At 49.4% G+C, this 26,750-nt stretch overlaps 1 protein-coding gene across 3 annotated transcripts; it reads right to left on the reverse strand.

The window, feature by feature from the left end:
• Positions 1-4,452: 4,452 nt before the first annotated feature.
• On the reverse strand, positions 4,453-18,959 carry HNRNPL (heterogeneous nuclear ribonucleoprotein L). 3 transcript variants are annotated; one of them, XM_054710188.1, is made up of 13 exons: positions 16,328-16,603; positions 14,364-14,482; positions 13,523-13,760; positions 13,308-13,395; positions 12,025-12,119; positions 11,868-11,940; positions 8,561-8,632; positions 8,169-8,449; positions 6,797-6,918; positions 6,285-6,486; positions 5,413-5,470; positions 5,218-5,313; positions 4,453-4,600 (listed from the first exon to the last, which is right to left on the reverse strand). In XM_054710188.1, exons 1-13 carry the CDS (start codon positions 16,589-16,591, stop codon positions 4,542-4,544), a joined length of 1,767 nt encoding a protein of 588 aa, XP_054566163.1. In that variant the 5' UTR covers positions 16,592-16,603; the 3' UTR covers positions 4,453-4,541. The 3 variants fall into 3 exon arrangements, with proteins under 3 accessions (XP_054566163.1, XP_054566164.1, XP_054566162.1); XM_054710189.1 differs by lacking the exon at positions 16,328-16,603 and adding an exon at positions 18,910-18,959 and having other exon boundaries at positions 8,169-8,632; XM_054710187.1 differs by having other exon boundaries at positions 8,169-8,632.
• Between the last annotated feature and the right edge of the window lie 7,791 nt (positions 18,960-26,750).

Consider the following 26,750-nt stretch of genomic DNA (forward strand, 5'->3'; position numbering starts at 1 on the left):
TTTCAGTAGAAGGGCCCCTTTGACCCAGTAAGAATCTGGCCTCATGGACATTCCTGCATAAAGGTCATCACAGCGCTGTTTTATAATGGCGTTACAACTGGAGACAGCGCAAGTGTCCAAGGACATAATGGCAGAATAACTGCAGCCCTGATCATTAACTAATGCCATGTTAACTAAAAAGAAAACTTACCAGGTAGAGTTTACCCATGTCAAAATCGGGCCAACATTAAGCTCTGACTATATATTTTTAAAACTCCCACACCACCTCCAGGTCCTATTTTCCTTTGTACACAGGAACCTCGGGCTGGGGCAGTCATTATTTCATGGTCTCTAGGCTGCAGAAGTGCTGAAGAGGGGATTTATGTGGATCTTAAGTCTATGCTCTTAAAATAATTTCCTCAAAATAAACCTCTATGGAAAATCCATGTACTGCAGGAACACAAGTGCTGTAAAAATGCTTGTTAGGGAGATGTTCACCAGGGAGTGAATGGATGTCTCTGAGCAAACGGAATTGTAGGGAATACCTTGCCTTCTTAATAAAATGTCATAGGCAGGCTCTATTGGAAAAACAGAACCAGTGGCTGTCCATCAACAGAGAACTGTTATCTATGCAAAGGAAACTCTGAAACCGCATGCACATACCAAGATATGAGAGAGAAAAATGCAAAGATGTTGAACAAAGCCCTAGTCAGTGGATAGAGCGTCGGCCTGGGGACTGAAGGGTCGATTCCGTCCGGTCAAGGACACATGCCCAGGTTGAGGGCTCAATCCCCACTGGGGGGCATGCAGGAGGCAGTCGATCAATGATTCTCTCTTCATTGATGTTTCTCTCCCTCTCCCTTCCTCTCTGAAATCAATAAAAAGAATGTTGAACATTTAGTATTATCAGCAAAAAACTTATAGCACGCTGTATGTGCACACAATATATATGTAAAGTATCTGTAGGAGAATAAAAACTGCTAACAAGAAATAAGTGGCTGCTAATTTACTTTTTGATGGACTTAAATCTTAACAGCCTGGCCAGTGTGGCCTCAGCGGTTGTGTCAGCCCATGAACACAGTTTGATTCTCCATCAGGATATGTGCACATACCTGGGGTTGCAGGCTCAACCCCCAGTGGGGGGGGGGGGGGTGCAAGACGCAGCAGATCCGATTTCAGAGAGTGGAAGGGAGGAGAGACAGATTGGTTCCCTCTTGCACTCACCTGGACCAAGGCTGGGATTGAGCCTACACCAAGGTATGTGCCCTTGACCTTGGACCAACACTCTACCCACTGAGCCAAAATGGCTAGGGCCATCAATGTTTCTATCCTCTTCCTTCCTCTCTCTAAAATCAATAAAATTATATTTTTAAACAAAAAATAAGTCATAGCAGATTTTGAAGTTTGTGGCAGCAAGGTGGACTAGTTTCTCCTTATTCTATTTCAAAACTGTCCCATATGAAGCAGTTTCATCTGACAAATGTCATGTCTTCAGTAATGTAAATCTGAGTTTCAAAACTTCACAGTAAAATTTGAAAGTGGGGTCTTTTTCAAGAGCACATGCATGGCCCTGGCCGATTTGCCTCAGTGGATAGAGCGTCCGCCTATGGACTGAAAGGTCCCAGGTTTGATTCTGGTCAAGGGCATGTACCTTGATTTCAGGCACATTCCCACTTGGAGGTGTGCAGGAGGCAGCTGATCGATGTTTCTCTCTCTCTATCCCTCTCCCTTCCTCTCTATAAAAATAAATAAATAAAATCAATAATTTTTTTTTTTTTTAAAGAGCACATGCATGAACAAAGTGCTGTATTTTTTACTTGCTCCTCTACAGGTTGCCTCTTACATCATGAGCCTTAAAGCAGGCTCCTTCCAGGTTGCTACCCCTTACCCCCACATACACAAGTTCCCATTTACAACTGGGGAGTACCTATCACATTGCAATTGTATATATAGATCCTTTAATCTAGCAATTCCACTGCTAGCAATGTACTTCTACAATACCAAGGAAGTTGGCTAAGATAATTATATCAAGATATTCAGCATATCCAGTTTGCAGTAACAAAAAATTATCTTTGGGACCAGGTAAATTCTAATACAACACACGATACCACAGCAGAGGTAAAAATAGGTTGCTTTGTATGTGATTATGATACACAACACTGTAAAGCACAAATAATTTTATTAAAAACAAGTAGTGATTGCCAGAGGAAAGGGAGGGCAGGGACTGGGTGGAGGTGGTCAAAATGGGGGTAGAGGAGGAATGGGGACATCTGTGATAGTACCAATAAAAAAAAGTTAAAGTTCCTTACTAAGAGTAAAAAAAAAACCAATGGTCCTGGCCAGTGGTTAGTGTCGACACACACATGGAAGGGTCATGGGTTTAATTCCTGGTCAAGAGCACACACCTGGGTTGCAGGTTCCATCCTCGCCCAGGTTGGGGCAGATGGTGGAGGCAATCAATCAATGTCTCTTTCACATTGATGTTTCTCTCTCTCCATCCCCCTCCCTACAACTCTAAAAATCAATGGAAAAAAATATCCTCAGTGAGGGAAAAAGGGGGACATGTTAATACTTTCAACAATAAGATTTAATTAAAAAAAACAAAAACAAATGTTGCCCAGCCAGTGTGGCTTAGTGGTTGAGTGTTGACCTATGAACCAGGTCATGGTCCGAGTCCCAGTCAGGGCACATGCCTGGGTTGCAGGCTCGATCCCCAGTAGGGGGTGTGCAGGAGGCAGCCAATTGATGATTCTCATCCATGTTTCAATCTCTCCCTCCCTCTCTCTGAAAATCAATAAAAACATTAAAAAACAAACATGTCCAGATGGAACTCTAGAACATGCTCCTCCCACCCAGTTCCTTGTTTTGCATACCTCTTATTCTGCAGTTCAACTGCAGGGGTCATTGCCCAATGTGACACGGAGAAAAAATATCACCAAAAATTGATAAAGAGACTAAGGAGAAGACTTTCCCTTTCATCTTCCAGATGTTTATTTTCCAACTTTATAAAAAGGCAGGTGTTACCCTGGCCGGTGTGTCAGCTCACGCACAGAAGGGTTGCAGGTTTGATCCCAGGCTCTGGTTGGGGGACATGTAGGAGGCAACCCATCAATGTCTCTCTCTCTCAAAACACAAATGAAAAAAATATCCTCAGGTGAGGATTAACAAAAAAAGGCAGGTGTTTAGTCACACAATTTCCCTTTAAGTCCTCCCCACTTCCCCAGCAACACCATATACCATATTTTTTCATGTATAAGACACCCCATGTATGACACCCCCCCTTTTCCAACCCAAAATTAAAAAATCAGTATTTTAAACATTTTGCTGGTTTTCCTCTTAAGGCCTTCTTTTTTTGGCATCTTAAGGAGTTGTAATTCCTGTATTCTCCACTGACTGATCATACACTCAGTGAGAGGAGGTCCAAATTGTCTCTCTGCAGCTCTATTTCCATGCTCTTTTGCATAGCTAATTACATTCCGTTTGAATTTTGCAGAGTAAGACAATCGCTTAACTGCATTTATCTATTTTTAAAAATATATTTTATTGATTTTTTACAGAGAGGGAGGGAGGGAGAGTTAGAAGCATCGATGAGAGAAACATTGATCAGCTGCCTCCTGCACACCCCGCACTGGGGATGTGCCCGAAACCAAGGTACATACCCTTGACCGGAATCGAACCTGGGACCCTTTAGTACAGGCCGACGCTCTATCCACTGACCCAAACTGGTTAGGGCTATCTTTTTATTTTTTGACATCTTTATGGGCTCAGAATGCTCTGGTCCCTGTTGCATCTACACACTCTCCACCTCCAATTATGGCACCAGCTGACCAGTAACAGTAAGGCTGTGACTGGAGGAAGTGTTTGACAAGGTATGGGCAGCTACGCACCCACACGGCTCCCTCCTGCCCTCCTTGGCCTCTGTGTATAAGACGCCCCTCAATTTTCAGTCTAATGATTTTAGAAAGAAAAAAAAAAGTGTCTTATACACGGAAAAATACTGTACTTTTTAAGTGATTGTCCTAACTAGAATGAGCTTGCTTAGGCAGGATCCAGGAATTGTGTGCCACCAGGTCTCCCAGCCTTTTCTCAAGACTCCTTAATTGCCAGCATTTTTACTGTCTACAGCCCTGGCTCACCCTGCTCCTCGCAGGGCTGGGCCTGCAGCTCTCCACAGCTTGCAGCTGTGTCCTGGCCTGCCTGCCCCTCTTCAGACCAAGTGGGAGGGAAGCAGACACAATCCAGAGTCCCAGAAAGCGCTGTTAATTTTCCAAACAATTTTATTGAAATGTGCCAAGAGTACATAGGCAGCACGAATGTATGAACGGGGGAAAAAAATCACATGTACAATAATTTCTTAAAAGTGAAGGTTAATCTTGGGAGATATCAATTCCCTTCCCCTCCCCTTCCATCGTTTCCATTATGGTTAAGCCTCTAACCTAGCATTTTAAAAAAAGAGAAAAAAGGAATATAGGAACTTTTGCCAAAAAAAAAAAAAAAAAAAAAAAAACCACAAAGGAAAGAAATTATTTCCTGCTCAGATAGGACTCTTCCTCGGCACCTAATTACGAGGCGTGCTGAGCGGTGGAGAAACACAATTTCAGGGTGTAAGGGTACGGACCATCTGCAAAGAAGAAGAGAGGTTTGGCTGAGCCCATCTCTGGAGGTGCCCCTCCTCAACCCTTCCCCCACCCCACCATTCTCCTCATTTAAACACCTTTTTCTGTAGTTCAGTTGTGGGGCCTAATGGGCACTGCCCAATGGGAAGCTTAAAAACAAGCCAAAAACACAAGGCATTTCTCCTTCCCTTCCTTCACTACCGTGGAGAATTCCATTCCTAGCTCTGTTGCTGCTCAAAGCAATAGGTCTGCCCCCAGGAACAGGGTGGGCAAATTTTACCTGCTGGCTAACATAGCCCCTTTCCTGGATACTAGCTTAGCCAGCCTCTGTGACTGACATGCTGGGCATTACTGATAGTTTCTGACGCAGAGAATGCCAGCTACCTAAAGAACAAGCCCGAGCAACTCTCAGCTGGCAGAGTGGGTGAACAAGCAGCCAGGCTGGCTCTCCCACAGGGAACACCAGGCTGCTCTCCTGGAGATCAGGTCCCACTCATCTGGGCCAGTGACAATGTGAACATTTCTGGGGCTCTATCATGATCGCAGGAAGGGCAGCTCTGACCTGAAGCCAGCCAACCCATTAGGTCATGAGGAGGATGGACTGCAGGATTCAGATACTCACTTGGGTTTTTCATCTGGTAATGGTTCAGGAAGCCCAAAGTCTCCAGGGCATCACTCTTGGATTCCCATTCCAGCAGCCCAGAGGAGCTGCGTTCACCTGATCAGAAACAAAGGCTTTAGGCTGACCCAAGCACAAACCAGGGAGCGGCTCACCTACAACCAAGGAATGAGGGAGAAGACAAGGCAGTTGACTCACTTTTGCCTGAGAATACTTTCACAGAAGATGGCCGCTTCACTCCCAGCTCATCACAAATCTGCAAGACAAAGAATAGATGCAGAGGCCCTAGCTGGTTTGGCTCAGTGGATAAGAGTGTCAGCCTGTGGACTGAAGGGTCCCAGGTTTGTTTCCGATCAAGGGCACATGCCCAGGTTGTGGGCTCGATCCCCAGTAGGAGGCAGCCGACAAGTGATTCTCTCATCATTGATCTCTCTCTCCTCCCTTCCTCTCTGAAATCAATAAAAATATACAAGAAAACAGAAAATAGATGCAGAAACACAAGGAATGCCACATGGCAGAATTAAGCAGACCCTGCCCTGCATGACCCAGTGCTTGAAATTTTTCTGGAGATGAGTGTCTAAGCTTTCATCACACACTCTATGGTGTTCTATGACTCCCCCCGCCCCCCCAATTCTCATCTTCAGCTGCTTTTTGAGGGAGTTGGCACTAGGTAAATATTTGATGAACTGAATACAAGGACCAAAGTCCAAATCTGCCAGTCAGACTACCTGCCCTAGTTCCCCCTCTGACCTCGCCCTTAACAGGCCCCCTCCCTTCAGATGTTATCTAGGCACCTGGGGGCCTGCCTGACAAAGGGGATGTTTTGAGATTGGACTCTGATCACCACTCCCACACACAGAGAGATACTTTCCCAGCAAAGGTATAGCCATCCTAGCTTGCCAAAAATGTTAAGAGCCTGGCAAACTTCTCTGTTGCTAAATGTTTGGTGCTGTCCCCAGCACCCAACCCTCATCCTGGCCAAGTAGGAAAACAATAGGTCTTTGTTGAAAGACTAAAATGAATGGCTCACTCGGATGGCTGTGGTGTGGGACCAACTGCATGGCACCCACCTCAAAGAAGTTCTCCTCCGTCACCTCCAGAGGGGCATTGAAGAAGTGCAGCACATTGCTAGGGTGCTGGATGCGGTTCTTGGCTGCCTGCTCCGGAGTGGAGAACCGATTGTTCCTTGATTCACTGAAGTCTTTGTAACTGGAGGACCCGTCTTCCAGCCCATATGACTGACCAGGCATGATGGCAGGTTGCTTAGAGACACTAGGGGGAAAGGGGAGCTCTTTGTCAAACCTAATGTCCCCCAAGTCCTCCACTGTGGCCTTGTTCCTGTCTGAGCAAGTGCTGTGTACTTAGGGAGCACTGAGACACAGCTGAGGCGAAGCCCACTTTTCCCCACTGCTTCAGAGAAGCATCTGGAAACACCCCCGCCCCACCTCACTCCTGCCTGATTAAGCACCTTTGTCTCACTGTGCTCCACTGCTGGGCCCTGTGCAGTGGGTGCCCATTTTCCTTCCCCTTCCTCCCCAGGCCCTTGCCAAAGCATCCTATCCCAAGGAATTCGGGCACCTACCAGACTTTCAGCTTCTGTCCAAACATGAAGTTGTTGTTGAGGTGAGTAATGGCCCGGTCCACAGCATAGCCATCAGCCATCTCCACCATGGCGGCCCCCGGCTTGCTTTTCATGAATTTCACCTTAGAAAGAGCAGCCATGGTCATCATCACTGCCCAGCAGCCAGCGGCCTCTCTCCTGCCCCTTCCAAGTTAGTTAGAAGTAACTCGTGCTTCCACATCCTGACTTACACATGGGAATCAAGAGAAACAGAAAAGCATGCGTGGCCCACGGCAAGTGCTCAGCCTAAGGCAGGCAGCAGAGCCTAGACAGTGTAGGGCATGGCCCGTAAGTAGATCACTTAATGAAACACAACAGAAAACAGGAGGCATAGTAAAAAACCAAAGCAGCTATTCTCATAAATGTTTGTTAATAAATAGACACATTTATCTAGATACTGGGTCCTGATGTAAAGTATTTCTTTATGAGTGTTACAGTAAAAACACACTGAAAAACAGTAGTGTCAACTCTGAAGCCAGGTTCTCTAACTCAAGTCCTGCTTCCACATAAAGGTCTGTTAACCTAGGCACGTTATTCACGTTCCTCCTCTTCATTCCCCCCCTTACCTCATTAAAGATGCTTGTGAAGTTAAACAAATTACAACACGTAAAGCACTTTTAAAAGTGCCTCATATAGGAAAAATTTAACACTTACGAACTACTACTGTTTTTAATGGGCCAAGAGAGGCTACAAACTAAAAAGCTTCAGATGGATTTGACAGAAGCAATAAACAATCTGATCCGGGACAGTCACCTATCAGTCTCAGTTAACTATCCCCCGGCAGAAAACCCAGTGTTGGCAGATTATCCGGAGAAAACCCTCATACAATGGGTAGCCCTGGCCGGGCAGCTCGGCTGGTTAGAGCATCATCCCAACACACTCAGATCGCAGGTTTGATCTCCAGTCAGGGCACATATAAGAATCAACCAATGAATGCATAAATAAGTGGAACAACAAATCGATGTTTCCCTCGCTCTCTCTCTAAAACCAGTAAATTTTAAAAAGTTAAAAAAATAACCACAATGGATAAACTTCACATATTGTAATGAATACTCAAGTAATGTTAAGTATTAGCACTTTTATGTGTTAGTCCCAGTCTTAACACTGAAATTTCAAAAACGGACAAAATACCCACACACAGTGAGGACTGAACAAACCCTGTTGTAGCAGGTCACCCAATTAAGCAAGTTATCCTCTCTGAGTCAACTTGCTCTTACCCAAGCAAGCTCTGGCTCTTTCTCCCTCTTCACTGACTGGGCAAACCATGAGGTTCAGGGCCTCCCTGGGACCTGCCAGGTCTACAAGGAAACCAGTGGGCTTTGCAGAAACTCACCTTCTCCACATTGCCGTACAAGCAGAAGACATTGAAGACTCGGTCACAGTTCATCTTAGACTGATCCAAGCCATAGACCATGAGCACAGGGCTTTCGGCGTGAGGGCCGTACTCGGGTGGTGGGGGAGGGGGTGGGGGGTGCCCATATTGGGGACCGTAGCGACTTGGGCCCCGGCGGTGACCCCCCACTGGTGGGCCCATCCTTCTCCCTTCGTAGTGAGGTGGGGGGGGACCGTAGCCCTCATCATGGTAATGGCTGTGGTACCCACCGTGGGGCCCTCCTGGGGGGTGGGAAGGAAAGAGAGGGAGGGCGGGTGAGAATTTGCGTGGCGGGCGTCGGGCAGGGGCACATGAGCCACGGGAGTCCACGGAGGGGAACCCCCTGCCCTCACCATATTCTGCGGGGTGATCTCCCAGGAGAGGGGGCTGCCTCTGGCGTTTGTTAGGGTTGCTGCCAGGGTCACCTGTGGACAGAGAAGTCAGTTAGAGCCTAGTTCGGTAAGAGGGGTGGCTCCTTCCCTTCTCACTAAAGGCTAGGCTCCAAGTCCCTTAGCTCCTACAAGCTTGGCTGCAAACCCTCCGTATCTCACAAGGGCTGCTGGAGCCTCCCTCCTTTGTCCTGCTGGAGGGTGGGCATGAAGCCCAAGGCTGGAACCCACTTTGCCTCCTTAGCCCATACCAACTAGGCTTTCCTTTCTCTTGGAAGGATGAGGCCAGGTTCTGGGCGCTCTGGCATCTGCTCTGGTCCTGGTGGGAAAAGGACCAGTTCTTGGGTTCTCTTGCAGCTACTATGGAAGCTAATAGGTCAAGGGGCCAAGAAGAGCTTTCTAAAGTATCTCCCAATGAAGGGAGAGGTTAAGAGCAGGAAAATAACCCAGGAAGGGCAGAAAGAAGATACCAACCCCAATACCCCATGATTCTAAGCTCTAGACCCCACTCTCTAGGCCCCTTCTTTCTCAATGCCGGTCCCAGTCACCCTCCCACCTAGTCACATACAACCAGAGGAGGGACTGGAGGAAAGGACAAGCAGCAAGTCAGAATCAGTTCATATGAGCAATCGTGTACAAGGCATCAACATTCTCAGACCCAGACAATGGCGCAGATCCATCCCTGACCCCAGATGTAGTTCATTAATTGCTACCATTAATTTAGTGCTTGAGTGGCAGACACTGTGCTAAGCACTTTACAAACATCACAGCTTCTTAAATTCCTCACAACAACCCTATGAGGTAGGTTCTATTTTAATCCCATTTTACAGATAAGGATTAACTTTGAACTGAGCAGTTAAGACATTTTGTCCCAAGGTCACAAAGCAAGTTAGTGGCTGAGCCGGGATTTGAACCCAGATTGGCTGACTCCAAAACCCAGGGCTCAAGACCACTGCCCTTTCCTGCCACCCGGCCTTCATTTTGTTTTCAACAATCAGTTATTACAAAGATGGAATAGAACTACTTACAGCAGAAGTACAGAGTACAATGTCCATTTGTCACAAAAAACAAATCTGTATTTTCTCTTACCATTGGACGCTTCAACAGTGAGTTAGCACAGTTCTGAAAGATGGCGTCCCATCAAACATACACTGCGACCCTGCATCACATGGTTTTACAGTCATAAATACAAGTTACAGTATACAACCGCTACAACTTTTTTAAAGAATTGTTTTAACAGTCAATGTTTTGATTAAATCAAAAGTGGCTCACAGATGTTCTGTCCTCAGAAGATATCAGAAAGTGGAAAATAAAGGTGTATGCAGTGGGTAGTGTCCCTCCGTGTTGTCATCTCCTCACATTGTGTGCTGCAGTGCGGTGCTTCTGGCTGTGTAGCGCTCCATGTGCGTGTCTCCTGGTTATGAAGTGTGCCAGTGGCCCCACTATGCCCGAACTTTTGGCCTTGGGAGCACGCCCGATTACCCGCCAGCAGGTAACTGTGTACCTCTGAGCTGTTTGGCTGTCTGTTTTTAGGTCTGTTTTGCTTTATTTTTTTTGTTGTTGTGGTTAAATTTTTTTTTGGTTTCTGATCTCCAGTTGGTGCAGATTATGTTGGCAGCTGTTGACTGCAGAAAAAAAAAAAAAATCGAAACAAAAAAAGAAGGCCCTCCCCAAACCAAAGGACTTAAAAAACGAAACAAAACCCGTATGGCGAGGAATGGAGAGAGGATCTTATTGTCTTGGAGGCCCATGGAATCTACTTCAGTCTGTGAAACGTTCTCCGAAAAGAGCGCCGTTGGCTGGCTGAGAGCTCTGTTCTCTGTGTTTCCTACTTCTGTGTACATTCTCGGGTTCGAGTTTGCTTGGATTTTGGCCTTTTTTAATGTTTAATAAAAAAGCAGTGTCTGCTGCCATGTTGCGTCTCTTTCTCTCTGTCTCTGTCTGCCTCTGTGCTTGTAGCTGTTCCTTGGAGCGCGGTGTGGTGTTCTTGATGTAGTGAGCTCAAGTCTGCGGCTGTTTCTGGGGACGTGGTGGAGGCTGCATGTTGTTTTCTCCAGGAAGAGCTAGTGGTTTCTACCCTGTGTGTTGGTGAGCAATGTGCAGAGGCAGAGCCGCTGAAGTATGGTTCCCGAGGGGATGGCGAAGCACCGCCCTCACTCCAGGTTACCTCATCAGCTCTCGTTTTTGACCCCCAGCCTTGGGACAGCCAAAACGGAGAGGCATCAAAACCAATGCACAGCCAGCCCCTGCCACTAGCCCCTGCTGGTCTGCACATCTTCTACTTATGTTCCTTGGAGAAGAAATGGTTGGTTGCCATGTTTCTGTTAGCAGTCATGTAATGCCATTGCCTGCTCTGGTACATTCACTTGGTCACCAATTTGTCTCTGACCTCTGGAGGGAGCTGCCAGGCCCACAGCACCCATTGTGGAGGTCCTGGGGAAGAGTCTAGCCCACGCCACCCACTGCTTCCCAGCTTCAATGATGAGCAAGACAGGCCTGGCTAGTAATGGGGGCACCTGGCCTCCCAGGGCCTGTGAGATGTCAGCAACCAGCCTCCTTCCTCAGCCCATGGCCTAGTCCAATGTATCAGACCAAGACAGACACAGAGATGGACGGTCTTGTTGAGGCGGTGCTGCTGCTTTTCAAAGGCAATCCTCCATCTCTCCCTCCTATCCAAGGCAAACCATTCTTGACAGATTCTAGGAAGGGAATGTCCATTTGGGCACCCTGCAGAGAAGTTGAGTCCCCTCTACAAGTAAGGTAAGGCATGCCCACTCTGCTTCAATCCAGGGCCTCACCTCTACAAGGTCAATTTGCTCAAAGGCTCTGCTGCAAGGGCCCAGGAGCCTTCATCACCTCCCCAATCTGCCATCCCCTCCCCCTCCACGCCAAGAAGACCCTCAATAGTGGAGAGCAAGGACCATTCCTGACCCATGAGAACGAAGTCAGTGACCCTAAATAAGCTTCTAGAAGGGAAGCAGCAGAATCCACTTGGGAGCTGCTACGGGTTTCCAAAGCCATCGCCATGCCGTGAGGCCCTGCTCCCCACCCAATCCAAGCCTCTACCTGATTCTGCACCCTCAGCTCCATCAAAGGGCCCCAAGTAGCAGCTAGAACTCAGAGAGCCCTCATTCACCCTCTCCAACTAAAGCCCTCCCATGTCCATAGGGAGCCCAATGGCATTACATAACCCTGAACCCAGGTCTATGAAGTGCACTCGTCAAATGAAGGCAAAGGGGTGTGTTTAGAACAAAGCGGCCATCAGGATTACCTTGTCCACTGAGGTTGGGATTTGTATAGTCCCAAGTATCTTGATCATTCTTGAACACATTCAAGCGTGTAGGCTGTAGGGACAAGAAAAAGCTTAATATCAGCCAAGTCCCAGCTCACCTGGAAGCTGACAAGCAGCAGTCGCTTCCCAGACTTACCTTCGCATATTCGATCTTCAGAGTGCAACAGCCAGAGTATATATCAGCCCCATTGAGTGAGGCCTTGGCCCGCTGGGCACTCTGCACAGAATCAAATGTAAGTTAAGTTAAGGAAAGCTCCATCATAGCTCTTTGGGAGGCTTCAAACTGTCGCAGAGATGGAGAAAGACAAGGTAGCACCCCGACTGCTACATGGGTGTTCTAGGATCTGTTCACTGCCACAACCACTTGCATGGAGACGGGCTGGCATGCTATCCTGAGTGAACAGTCACGGGCAAAGGGTTTCTTCACGATCTGCACTCCCACCCCACCAGCCCAGAGGTGACAACCACCTCCTGTCACCACTCCAGGCCAAGCACAATCTCTCCCTTGTGCTTGACTAAGCCTGAACAATCTGAAAAATACCAACCAGATAATGTTCCTGCTCTGAAAGTCCATCAGTGGCTTCCTATTGCAACCTGACCCAAGCTTCACCACTACTGAAAAAGCCCTAACTTCTAATGCCCATAGAGAACCCCTCCCCTAGGTATGCTACTCTTCAGTTGTCGGGTCATTTGCTTTCTCCAACACTAAGCTTCTGACCACCTGAGGATCTTTTTTTTTTTTTTAAATCCTCACTGAAGGATGTGTTTTAACATCAATTGGGGTGACATTGGTCAACATAGATTGCAGGTATGGGTTTCTGTATTACAAGATCTGTATACTACATCATGGGCCCACCACTCAGTCAAATCTCCTGTCACCTTATATTAGGGTCCCCTTCTCCCTCCTCCCCCTTGTGTGTATATTGTTGTTGTTTTAATTTTAGGGGGAGAGGAGATTGGAGGGTCAGAGGGCAGAGGAACAGCAATGTGAGCATTGTTTAGCTGCTTTCCATTCATGCCCCCACTGGGGATGGAACTCACAACCTAGGCAGGTGGCCTGACTGGGAATCGAAACAGCAACACTCCAACCCACTGAGCCATCAGGCCAGGGTCCACCTGAGGATCTTTGATAAAGCTGGTACTACCACCTTGAATACCAGCTCCTACTTCTTCATGGAAATAAAATACCACCTCCTCAAAGAACTTCCCACATTCCCTTGTATCTCATAGCGCTTTACATTCTGCGCTTTTATACATCTGATTATTTATTGACAGTCCCTCCCATCAGACTGCAGGCTTTATGAAAACATCTGACACATGGCAGGCATTCAGTAGATACACACTGGTTAAAAATGTGTACGGCACCCTGCCCAGCTCTAAGCCCCCAACCCAAGGAACGCCTATTCCCTAGCAAAGGATATTCCACCATGGCTTGGACTCCATTCTTCCGGAAAATGACAATTCTCTGGACAGGGCCACAAGGGTTACAAATAGTGTAAAGAACATCCTGTAAAAGCAAAGATGAGCAAAATGAAGGGGCACTGGCAGGTCAGTCTGGCTTGGGGACAGAGAGAAAAGGAAAAAGGGAGATCTCACAGAGGAGCATCAAGGAATGAATGTGCACCGGCACGCACCGTGGTAATGGAATAGATGGGGTTCAGAATGGTAAAGAGAAGCACACTGTTGACACTTCGGGAGTCATCAGAGTCTCCTGGGCGAGAGATCTTCTGGCTGGTGGAGTAATTTACAAAGGCTGGGTGACCAGCAATGTAGATTTGGTTGTCGGCGGCATAGTTCACAGCGTTGCAAGCCCCCAACACATCTTCAAACTCCACCAACGCTTGTCTCTTTTTAGGCATTACCACCACATAGCTGGCAAGAGAAAACACAGGTTTCAAATTCTCAGGATGAGACAAGAACAAGAGAATGGCGTTCAAATTCCTGTGAACTGACTCCTCCCTGGCCTCCAAATCCTGTGCACCCTGTCATGGTTTCCTGACTGTAACACCTCTTGTCATAAGTGGCAGGACAGACAAGAGGTGTAGCTTTGGCATTACCTCCTCTGGGAAGCTTTCCTTCCTGACCCCTCCTCATCTGACTCAGACAAACATCTCCCAGACTCCTGAGCTTCCCCATCATAGTGCTGATCACTGTGTGGGCAACTAAGAGGAGTCCAGGACAGTTTTGTTCAATGCTCTATTCCCACATTTACTGAGCATGGACCACATACTCAGTAATAAATACTTGCTGAATAAGAAAATGCTAATTAGAAGCTACAAAGTAGAGAAAAAGGGCACGAACTTGCCATAACCTGACCCAAAGCACAAGAGCCAACCCCAAGAGCAGAGGAGCCCCAGGACCTAGCCAAGGGACCCTGGACCAAACTGGCCAAGTCACTTCCAACCAGGAACCTGGGATACACAGGACACCAAAGACTTCTCTGTATACTCAACCCCTGGCCTCTGAGTGGAGTACCTGATGGGTCCAAACTCCTGTAAGGCCTCCACAAGGTCAGCTTCCACCACACCGTCAATCAGGCCCCTGATGTGGACAACTGGGGAGGCAGGGGTTTTGTGTGGGTCATCGTAGTTCTCCTGAGAAAAGAAGCAAAAGCAAGACTTTATTTCCTGCCGTACAAGATAATGGCTCACTAGCTTCTGCACTGTTGAGGATTCAGTCAGATAAGACAGCGGAGTGTCACCCAGGAAAGACACACAGGTCAGACAACAAGGGACAGCAATTTAAACCAATCACCCCAAAAGGATTCTGGGCCAACAAAGCAAAGGCCCTCAGTGCTTGGCCACTTATCTAAAGCCTCTTGCTGTAGCTTCTGAGGAAAGCAGAATGAAGGACCAGGCAGATGGCTTATCTTACATTCCTTCCAGAACCTGTCTCTTCCCAGTGGTGAAAAAAAAAATGGGGGAAAGGCGTGGCTTGGAAAGTGGACACCACTGGCAGGAAAGGCTCACACAATTAATTCTCCGCTGCAGTCTGGATCAGGCAATCTCTGCATCTGCCCAACTTCTTTGCCCTGTCCCCACTAGAGCAAGCTGCAACCATCGTCCAGCCAAGCATCACTGTTCCCACTTCACCCCCAGGTCCAGTGAGGATAAAAGAGCATGTGCCTCAGAAGCTGTGGCAGCCAGGCCAGTCTTGACTAGATTTAGCTTTAATCCCTTTCCCACCAAAATCTGCATTGGGAAACACGACCTACGCCAGACTATAGAAAAAGAGCCATGTCTTTGAGAAATAAGAGAAACTTCCACAGACAGAAGCCATGGAGAACCAGGAGGAAAGTAACTTTCTTCACCTCTGGTGGATTCTAGGCCTAGCCTCCTGCCTGAGAACCACCAGGCAGAACTGGATTCTATTTCAGGAATGAACCAAACAGGAGGCAGGTTACCAGGTTCAGCCGTTTGGAATTCCACAGTCCTAAATTCTAAACCCAGTCCCTTCCCTCACTGGTTATATGAATTTACCTCATCTATGCAAGTCAAAAATAGTAAATCACCCCCTATCTCATAAAGAAGTGTTAGAAATTCAATTGAGATACCTTTAAAATGTGTGGAACAAGGACTGGCACAGATTAAAATGCTAATAAATCATAGTACAGATGGCAGCTGAGTCCTGAAAAAAACCTGCAAATGGCTGACTAGGAGAGGACTTGATGAACTTGGAGGGAGGAGGGAATGGGCTCTTAGCCAGAGGAACAACTGGTGGTCTATTCGGAGGAGACTAAAGAGGCTGAATCCTTTCCAAAATGCCCAACTGCAGGGAACATTTTGGTTCATCAACCCCTCTGCGCATCCAGTTAACCCCTGGAAATTATTAGCAAACTCGTGATGGCTCCAAAACTTGGCTCAACTCCAGAACGGCTAAAAAGACCTTTCACAAGGCCTTTCTTCCGGTTTTCAGTGCCCACAAAATAGGGGACATAATCTGTTCTAGGGGAATTGTCCTCAAATCGACTTCCGCTTCAAGACAAACCAAAGAGCTATAAAGATTAAATAGTGACCGGACATAATTCCTCTCAGGAGCGGACAAGGCCACCGCCCACCCGTTCCCGCTCACGCAGTGGCCCCCCCACCTCCAACAGCCCACGAGGCCCATGCGGGAGAAGTGCGCCTGCGCATCGGGCCAGGGAAGAAAACGAGGAAAAAGGCGTCCGGCCGCGTGCCCGCCCCAACCCACACCAGCCCGCGGCGCCTGCGCACTGCACCACCGCAGCGCGAGCTCCCCACTCTAAGCAGCGCCCACACGCAAGCGCCTGTCCTCGCGCAAACCCCGCCGTTTGCCCAACGCCTGCTCCTCCCCCACTCCGTCAACGGCGCGAGGGCAGGGGCGCGTGCGCAGAAGCCCCCCTTCCCAAGAAATACCCTCAAAGTGGGAAATTTTCCCTTCCTCCCAAGCCACACCCGAGATTAGAGCCTTGGCCTCACCCCGCCGCCGCCGCCCGCCGCCCCGGCTCCTCCACCACCGCCGCCACCGCCTCCGTGCTGGTCGCCGGCGTTGTCAGTCTTGAGCCGCTTCGGGGCCCGGCCGCCCTCACTGCCGCCGCCGTAATAGCGGCCTCCGCCGCCTCCGCCGCCCGCCGCCGCCATCTTCACCATCGCTCCCGGTCGCCTCCGCTGCTCCTCCGGCTGCTGCCTCTGCTCCAGCCGCCGACGCCGCTTCTCCGCCCGGGGCAGCAGCCTCCGCGACATGGCGGCGCAGAACCCGCCTCCCCCCGCCTCTCATTGGGGGAGGGACACGCCCGTCACCCTCCGCCCCCACCCGATAGGGGGAGCCACTGTTCCTGCTGCGGGGGGAGGAAGCCTCCGCATACCTTGAGCCCCTATTGGACAAAGCCTACTCGGTTCTACAGGAGGGCCCGCCCTCATTTGTTTGGGACACTCATTATAGGCGAGCGCTCTCTGCCAGTCTTTTCACTGACCGGCTGCTCCAATTTGATAGGTCAGAGTTCTGGCGCCGCTTCCTCACGCTCCTGAAAATCCCCACCTCCTTCCCGCTTTCATTGGCCTTTTGCTAATCCATCAAACCGGAAGCCCTTAGTCTTCCAGTCACAACGACTACCTTCCCGCGCCACTCGGCAAAGACAAGGAAGTCCCTCCCTCTTGCCTCTCCAGTGGTTACCGCAGATGCCCATCTTCTGTGTCTCCCTCACTAGGCGGTAGGACCATTGGTGGTCTCCCATTGGGTGAAAAGAGGGAGCCCACCCGGTAGGCGCTCTTAGGCACCGTCCAGGAAACGATCGGAGATGCGAACGCATGCGCGAATACGCTTTTCGGGCGCCTGGGGAGACGAGGCGACCTCGAAAGGAGCGAAGGCCCGGAGTAGCCAGAGTATTGAGTGACGGCTGCGTGCCACGCCGGCAGGCCAGGCCCGGCCGAGGGGCAACTGCCAGTGCAGTTCTGTCCCCGCCACTGTTCCTATTCCTCTCCGCCTTAAACCTTCACAAATGCCGGGAGGATTTTTTTTAACTCAAATATTTGTGCCCCTTTCTGGCAGTATAAAACCTTTCGGACCCTGTCCAGTTGGCTGGTGTCATTTCACCACGCCATTCAACCAGTGGCTCCTTTCCGGTTGGAAGCACCTGCCGTGCACCGCTGGGTCTTTGCTGAGCAGCCCCTTCCACCTGGAGCACTCCCCTTCCTGGCAGAGCTAAGGAGTGACCCCTTGTCCGTGCGGTCTCAGTTAACGGAAGAGCTTTCCTCGCCCCTACCAGTCCAGGACTCGGGAGTGTCTCCCTCATGCTAACCCGTGGTCCCTCCGGCCAGTGGTTCTCACGGGACTGCCATGACCCCTCTAGGCCCGCATGGTCCGGTGACTGTCTCTTCCATTAGCACGGAAGTCGTGGATGGGCGAGGCAGCGGTGGTCCCTGCCTCGGCCTTAGTGGGGCTGGTCCGCCCACCAGGGCACCCCGGCACCGCACCGGCGCCCTGCAAATGGGAGTCATGATGGGGTGCGAGTCAAAGCCTCCGGCGAGCCTGCCTTCCTCCGGGACCAGGAAAGCTGAGTCTAAGCCCAACGACGCGGGGGCCGGCGGCTGACACAGGATCCCCCCCACTAAGGCCTCTAATGTCGGGGGGGGATGCCTGCTAGGCCAAAGCGGGGCGGGGCTTAGAAAATGATAGAGCCCTAACCGGTTTGGCTCAGTAGATAGAGCGTTGGCCTGGGGACTGAAGGGTCCCAGGTTCAAGGGCATGTACCTTGGTTGCGGGCACATCCCCGGTGGGGGGTGTGCAGGAGGCAGCTGGTCGATGTTTCTCTCTCATCTGTTTCTAACTCTCTATCCCTCTCCTTTCCTCTCTGTAAAAAAATCAATAAAATATATTTTTTAAAAAATAAAGAAAATGATAGTCACGGGAAATGCGGGGGGGTTGGGGGGGTGCCACCAAATACTCTCCGGAACCCCTTCGCCCAAGTGAAAGGGAAGGCTCCCGAAACAGGTGTCCTCGTGGAAACTAAGTTTGCGATGGGGTCAGTGGCACTGAGAAGCGTGGGGCAGGCCTGGGGGGGTCTGCCGGTTTGGGGAGATAAAGTTGGGGGTGCGCTTTTGGGGATCTAAACCAACTCCTAAGACACACGGAGGAGATCCAAAAAGGCCCGCAGAACCGAGGGGAGGGGCGGTGCCGCGCCTTCAGCACGTGACCCCGGCGACCGGGCGGGGGCGGGGCTGGCCCCACCGAAGGGCGGGGTCGCGAGGTCGGACGTCAGAGGAAAGCGGTGGGGGGAGGGGGAGCGAGGGGGGCCCCACCCCGCGCCGCCCCGCCCCCGCGCCGAGCCCGGACGCCCCTCGCGCCGGCGCGGGCGGACCGGACGCGTCGGAACCGTCCTCCGCGCGGCCGTTCCCAGCCGCTCGCCGGCCCGCGCGCGCGTCCACGGCCGGCGGCCGGGAGGCCGCGGCAGTTGCGTCCCCGTGCTCCTGGCCGCCGCCCCACCCCCTTGCGTCCCGGCGGCAGGCGGCACCTCCCCCCCGCCCCCCGCCCCCCTCCTGGGCCCCTCGCCCCTCGCCCCTACCAGCTCGGCGGCGAGCCCGGCCGGCCGTCCGGAATCGAAAAGAGCAGACGCTGGGAAGTTTTGGGAGAGGGAGGGACGGGCCTTAAAGGGACCACGACCTCTTTTCAGCCTGGCGGGGGGGAAATGGGAGGGGGGGGGCTGGATGGGGCCAGACCGGGAGTTGCTGCGCGGTTGAAGGAAGAAAACGCACAAGAAGTCTGTAGGGCCGCCGCTGCGTTCGGGTTCCGCGTCCCTTTTCCCCAAATACTCCCCAAATCCTTAATTCCTCCTTCCCCTCCCAGAAAGTCGCGCAGGTGTTTGGAAATCGTGACTTAATCCTCCTAGTTAGCCAAGGGTTGTGTTCGTTGAGTGTTGGGGTGCATATTGTACAAATGGGGAAATGGGCTCAAGGAGCATAAGCGACTGGCCCAGAATCCCACAGCTTGTAAGCGGCATAGCAGGGTTTGTCTGATGCCAGAGATGCATAACCACTGTGCTGCAGCGCCTGTTATGGTCATGGGGGTTGTAATATGCAGTGGAGGTTAAGGGCACAGGTCCCGGGGCTAGGGTGCCCGCAGAGGCCACACTTTCTAGTTCTGTGGCCTTGAGAAAGGGATCTAGCCTTTGGGCCTCTCTTTCCTCGTCCAACAGAAGGAAGGTAATAGCACCTGCCTCATAGAGTGGTCTGGGGGAGTGCCGGGAAGTCTGGAATGGAGAGGACTCTTGAAGCTTACCCCCCACACACTCCCCCAGTTCACCTATTAGGGGAAAGACCAGTTGAAAACTCACCACAGCTAGGCGGCTTCTGCAAGCCAGTAGATACCCTGAGGCATAAGCTGACCCTCAAAGGCCCATCTAAATCCACGTGTAACCCTTTCCACTTTTCTGGACGTGGCACAAACACTAGCTTTCCTTCATTCCTGACTTTGCACTGGCTGTTCCCTCTGCCAGATCTTCGCTTCTCATCTGACCACCTTACTTAGCTCAAATGTCACCTCCGGACCCACCCCAGCCTAGTTAGCCCCCATACTAGTTATAATCATGGCTCCCCATTTACCTCCCTCTTTGCTCTTATTGCACGTGCAAATTCGAGTTATTTAACGTGTCTCCTCACTAGAATCTGGGCTCGTTGGGGGCCAGAAGTGGATATGTTTTAATCCTCCTAAGGATCTACCCTGGGTCACTCAACAGAAGTTTATTGGGCCAACACTATTTGAGGCACCTGAGATAAATGGTGACCAAGATACCGGGAAAAAACAATTGTATCAGATGGTAATAATTGCCATGAAGAAAATAACAACAACAACACAAAGAAAATGAGGATGAGGAGTGTATGGGAAAAGTTGGCTATGACCAAAAGGGTATTCAGGAGAAGCCTCTTAGCAAAGACCTGCAGGAGTGGGGAGAGGAAGTCATGTGGGTAGCAGAAGAGCAGGCCAAGCTGAGAGTACAGCCAGTGCAAAGGTCCTGAGGTGGAAATGTGCCTGATGTGTTCCAGGAATTGGTAGAGGCCGTTGTGGCTGGAGTGAGAGTGAACGAGGGGCAAATGGTAAGCCATGATGTCAGAGAGAGGGGGAAGGGGCAGTCTGTGAGGGTGTCATGGTCCACGGGGAGGACTTAGACTTTGAGGTGGTTCCACAGAAGCGTTCTGAGCAAGGAAGGGCCCTGATAGGGCCCCACTATTCACAGGGTCCTGTGGCTGCATGATGTGGCTGTGGGAACCACTGGGATGTGGGGTGGGAGCGGGAAAACAGGAGGCCTATTCAATGGAACAGGCTGAAGAAGAAGGTGGGTGGGATCAGGCTGGGGACCATGGAGGGGTTAACACGGGCAGGTTGTGGATCTGTGTTGAAAGCAGACTGTCTAATATATTCGCAAAGTTGTGCAACCATCACCATTGTCTAATTTCAGAACATTTTCATCACCCCCCCTCCCCCCGCAAAGAAACTCCATACATATTAGTAGTCACCTCTCTTCAACCCCTAGCAACCTACTTTCTGTCTCTATGGATTTGCCTGTTCTGGTCATTTCATATAAGTGGAATCAATACAATATTTGACCTGTTGTGTCTGGATTCCTTTACTTAGCATTGTTTTCAAGGTTCACCCTTGAAACAAGGATGTACTTCATTCCTTTTTTAAATGTTTTTAATTATTTTTTTATTGATTTCTGAGAGGGAGAGGGAGAGAGAGATAGAAACATCAATGATGAGAGAGAATCATTGATCGGCTGCCTTCTGTATGCCCCACATTGGGGATCCAGCCTGCAACCTGGGCATATGCCCTGACTGGGAATCGAACCGTGACCTCCTGGTTCATAGGTCGATGCTCAACCACTGAGCCACGCTGGCTGGGCACTTCGTTCCTTTTGGCAGCCAAATACTATTCCACTGTGTGGATATGCCGAATTTCGTTTATCTAGTCATCAGTTGAAAATGATCCCTACTCCTCACTTCTCCATGAATTTAGCTCCCAGCTCACTGACCTCATGCTGCTCCTGTCCTCATTCCTGGTGATTTTCATTTCCAGGTGTGATCCTCAGAAATCCTGGCCTCTCCTCCAGTGATCTGTCCTCCCCCCGGCTCTTCCCTTCGATGGTCTCACCTAGACCTTATCTCAATCACTACAGCCCCTTCAGAACCTTAATTTCATGCATCTTGCCCTCTACCTGTCACCTGTCTTTCTAGTTCATTCCTTTCAGAAGCTGAACTCCAAAAATCCATTGGCTCTACAATCTTTCCACAATCCCTAAGACCCCTCATTGTCATCAGATTAAATTCCTTTTTTATTTTTATTTTGACAGTACATTTATTAAAGCTGGGGACAGTGAAACAAGGAAGGGCCTAGGATAGAAGAAGCAACAGGACAGAGACCAGGCAGTGCTCTGCTGTGGCTCCCTAGAAACCTCATGGGAAAGAAGTGAGCCACGGTGGGGCTGCTGTCACCTCACGGAGAGTCAGAGGAAAGTGGGCCTTGGAGACAGGTTCAGGGGGTTAGCTTAGCTCCCCTGGTTGCATGGGGTCCCTTATAGTTTAGGACAGTGATCGGCAAACTGCGGCTCGCGAGCCACATGCGCCTCTTTGGCCCCTTGAGTGTGGCTCTTCCACAAAATACCACGGCCTGGGCGAGTCTATTTTGAAGAAGTGGCGTTAGAAGAAGTTTAAGTTTAAAAAATTTGGCTCTCAAGAGAAATTTCAGTCGTTGTACTGTTGATATTTGGCTCTGTTGACTAATGAGTTTGCCGACCACTGGTTTAGGAGATGCATGCCTATGGGGGAAGGAAGGGAAAGGAAAGGGGAGAGAGTGCACCCAGATTAAATTCCTTGACCAACTATTATAATTACCCCTTACACACACTCTCTACACACCCCTCTGCATTCTACTCATCCAGCAAAACCACAATCCTCCGCCTATGGCATGTTTGAATCTCTGCAGGGGAATGTGGATGGAGAAAAATATGCACCCATGTTAACTGGTCTCACTAAATTCATGCCCACTGACTTGGAGGACCCACAATGCTGCCCAGCAAATCCACCAATGTCCCTGGTCTCTCGACTCTCCCAGATGACAATATCAGCCCTCCTCAAACCCCCAGCAGCTCCTTCCTCATCCTCATTCTCAGCAGTGGCCTTCTTTCCTGAGAACCATAGCCACCTTCCACCACACCCACCCTCCTGCATGTTCCACACCCTCCCCGCCTTCCTACCTGTGACTGGGGGAGCCAGTCCTGTTCTCAATCTGTTGAGCTGCTTTTTCCCTATGCATATTCTAACTTTTCCCTTCCCCTATTCAAGAATTGGTTCCCTGTGGGCTCAGGGTCTCGGGAGAGAAATGTGACAAGTCTGAAAGCGGGACTAGGCCAGCTTTCTTTCCTTCTCTCCCTCCCTCTCCCCCCTTCTTTCCTTTTCTCTTTTTTTTTCCTTCCTTACTTCTTTCCTTTCTTCCTTCCCTATCCTTTCTCCCTCCCTCCCTCCCTCCCTCCCTCCCTCCCTCCCTCCCTCCCTCCCTCCCTCCCTTCTTTTCCTTCCTTTCCTTTCTTCCCTTTCTTTTGCCTCTTCAGTGCTCCACGGAGAAACAGCTTCATGGTCCGTTGGATCTCAGATTGAAAATTCAGATACCCTCAGGGGCCACTGAGTAAAGCTAGACAGTAAAGGAAAACTCAGCTTCATTATACAGTTGACACTTTCCCCGCCCTCCAGCATCATTGAGGTATGACTGACATAAGAAACCACACATATTTAAAGAATACAAGTTGATGAATTTTTACTTATGAATAAACCTGTGAAACCACCACCACAATCAAGGTAATGACCATAAGACAATGAAAGTATTCATCATCCCTAAGTCGCCTCATGCCTCCATCCTTTGTCCTTCCACATACATCCGCAGACAACCACTGATCTGATTCCTGTCACTGTAGGTTAGTTTTCATTATCTAGAATGAATGCCCTGGCTGGTTTGGCTCAGTGGATGGAGTGTTGGCCTGCGGACTGAAGGGTCCCAGGTTTGATTCTGGTCAAGGGCACATACTTGGGTTGCGGGCTCGATCCCCAGTAGGAGGCATGCAGGAGGCAACTGACATTTCTCTCTCCTCCCTTCCTCTCTGAAATCAATAAAAATATATTTTTTAAAAAATAGAATGAAATTATAAAGCATGTATTTTCATGTCTGCCTTTTTTCATTCACCATAATTATTTTGAGATCCATACATGTTGAACAAGAATTCATTCTTTTTATTTCTGGGTACTATTCCTTTGCATGGAATAGCTTGTTTAAATCACTGCAAATTGTTTACTGAGTCACCCACAAATGGACATTTGGATTGTTCCTAGTTCTGGCAATTATAAATAAAGGTGATATGAACATTGGTGTATAAGTCTTTAAGTGGACATTTATTATTTAAAAATTTTTTTTATTGATTTCAGAGAGGAAGGGAGAGAAATAGATAGAAACATCAATGATGAGAGAGAATCATTGATTGGCTGCCTCCTGCATGCCCCCTATTGGCGGGGATCGAGCCCGCAACCGGGGCATGTGCCCTTGGCCAGAATTGAACCTGGGACCTTTTAGTCCGCAGGCTGACGCTCTATCCACTGAGCCAAACTGGCTAAGGCTGGACATTTATTTTCTCCAGTATATATACCTAGGAGTGGAATGCCCGGATCATATGGTAAGCATATATAGGTTGTCCCCCAAAAATGTATACACTAACAGGTGATAGCTCAATTTTGAAAATGATATGTAATTTAATAAACACTCCCTTTATAAGTATTCAAAGTGTGTGTATACATTTTGGGGGGACCCTCTATATTTAATGTTGTAAGAAACTGCCAAGCTATTTTCCAAAGTAGTTGTACCTTGGTGTAATTTAATAACTAGAGGCCCAGTGCACGAAATTTGTGCAGGGATTGGGGTCCCCTCAGCCCAGCCTGCACCCTCTCCAATCCAGGACCCCTCACGGGATGTCCGACTGCCGGACATCCCTCTCACAATCCAGGACCGCTGGCTCCTAATGGCTCACCTACCTGCCTGCCTGATCGCCCCTAACTGCCCCCCCTACCAGCCTGATCACCCCTAACTGCCCCCCCTGCCGGCCTGTTAGCCACCAACTGCCCCCCCCCCCCATCGGCCTGGTCGCCCCCAACTGCTGCCCCCACTGGCCTGGTCACCCATGCAGCCTGCTGTTCAGTCGTTCGGTCGTCCCTCTTCTAACTCCCCTGCCGGCCTGGTCACCCCACGTGGCCAGCTGTTCAGTCATTGGGTTGTTCCTCACTAACCTCCCTGCCAGCCTTGTCGCCCCACGCAGCCTGTGTTCAGTCGTCCGTCATTTTAGTTGTGATGGCCCCTGGCTTTTTATATATTAGGATAAACTAGTTGAACAAATAGGCTTTAAAGTCATTCATCCTTTCATTAAAAAATTATTTATTGGGCACTATTCTGCCAGGCCCTGTTCCAGGCACAGTGAACAAGGCACATAAAACTCCCCCCCTTGGGAGCTAAGGTTTGGTTTAGATCCTCTCTCAGCATACAGAGGCTGGGAGCACACATGGCTCAGAAGACAGATGGCCTGGATCCCAAATCTGACTTTGCCATTTTCTAGCTGTGTAGCCTTGGGCAAGTCCTCTTCCTGTCAATCTTACTCTGTAAAAAGGACGCTGGCAATGCAATCTTTACCTCCTAATGAAAGCGGTAGCTAGCTAGTTTAATTTGGCAGGTTTAGAAAGTTTTAGAAATAAAAAGGGGTCTATGGGGGAAGGAATACAAAATGGAGACTTGAAGATGCCAGGGTGTTTATCTTACTTGTACAGAGAGTAGAGAAATGGAATAGGCAAATAGAAACATATCTGGCCTGTGCAATAAAAGACAGCCATAAACCAAAAGGTATATCGGGCCTGAGCCATTAAAGTGACCTTAAGTTAGGCCAAAAGTAGCCCTGACCTGAGTAGCTGGGAGGGCTATAAGATAAGGTCTTCTCTGCCAACACAACTGAGAGAGCTATAAAATTAATCAACCATGACTCCAGCCAACAAGATAAGAGGGAGAGGTGGGGACACCACGTGGGCTTTGAGCTTTGAAAACTAACTCTATGTAGCAAAATGACCGATAAGAAAGGGTCAGGTTCAGACAAAGAACTGCAGCCTATCTAACGCCTCAAGATAAAGAAGCAGTGGTCACCCTTCTCAGGGGCCCTCTGTCTGTCCAGGAGGGGCAGTGTCTCAGGCTTAGAATTTAGAATTAGGTTTTAGAGGTAGTGTCTGCTTGCAATAAAGTTTATGCTTGCAATAAAGTTTCTGTACTTTTCATCTATCACCTTTCATCTGTGGCTTCAGTCTTCGAAACCATCGAGATAAGAACCCGGAATTTCAGGGCGTTCGAGTTCAATTTTCACGTTTCACCAAGGTTGTGGCCTTGTTGGCTCACAAACTGGCTCCTATACACAGAGGGCAGGGAGAGACCCAAGAAAGAGGCAGACCGCTTCAGATCGGTAGGTGGCAGGTTGACTAAGTAAGGGAACTTTTGAGGCTTGTCTTGGGCTGCTGCAAGATGAGTAGATCTCTGTACCCCCATGTCAGGATCTTAAAAGGTTACATAGCGGCCTTAACTGGGCTCAGTCACATGTACTATCCAGATGGCTCCAACATCGCCTTTCTCGCTCAAGGCTTTGTCCTTAGAATGGCTCCCACTATGGGAACAATGGGCAGAAGTACATTCCAAGGACAGGGGAGGGGATGAGGAACTTCTGATTGCCCAGGTCCAGCTCAAGGGTCAACTGGTGGTCACATCCTCTCCAGGACCTCCTCCGACAGGCATGCAAGCCACAAAGCATTAACTAGTACCCAGAGAATAAATAAAGGTGGCCCATTGTATTTGTATTTGCATTTCCCTAATGATTAGTGATTGTGAGGACAGAAAACAGGCCTCTCTCCTTTTATTATGTTTTTTTCCACAATTTGTGAGAAGCAGTGGTAATTAAACTCCACGATTGTTGGAACTTCTGATTCAAACAACTCCTCTGTTCAACTTGCAGGATAAGATAAGGCTACACTCAAGGTTGCATTCTTCCATCCCCCTCCTCCTTGCTGTTTTAACAGCTTCAGGGTCCTTAGCAAGAATTCCTCCTCCTTTCCTCTTCTCCCCCCTCCTTTCCCCTCCCCATCAGATAGGCCTCTCCCTTTTGAACTCTTTATAACTTTCTGTGTTTTTTTAAAAAATACATTTTATTGATTTTTACAGAGAGGAAGGGAGAGGGATAGAGAGTTAGAAACATCAATGAGAGAGAATCATTGGTCAGACGCCTCCTGCACACCTCCTACTGGGGATGTGCCCGCAATCAAGGTACATGCCCTTGACCAGGAATCGAAC

This window comes from Eptesicus fuscus, chromosome 21 (assembly GCF_027574615.1).
Source record: "Eptesicus fuscus isolate TK198812 chromosome 21, DD_ASM_mEF_20220401, whole genome shotgun sequence".
In the NCBI taxonomy this organism is placed as follows: Eukaryota; Metazoa; Chordata; class Mammalia; order Chiroptera; family Vespertilionidae; genus Eptesicus; species Eptesicus fuscus.

What these genes read in the sequence shown, in the direction of transcription:
- HNRNPL (XM_054710187.1), bottom strand. Translation starts at nt 16,591, where the DNA reads ATGTCGCGGAGGCTGCTGCCCCGGGCGGAGAAGCGGCGTCGGCGGCTG. An exon ending in CAGGAGTTTGGACCCATCAG is followed by an intron (nt 13,761 to 14,363) that starts GTACTCCACTCA and finishes TTCTCTTGCCAG; the next exon opens with CTATGTGGTGGTAATGCCTA. An exon ending in TTACCAGATGAAAAACCCAA is followed by an intron (nt 4,601 to 5,217) that starts GTGAGTATCTGA and finishes TCTTCTTTGCAG; the next exon opens with ATGGTCCGTACCCTTACACC.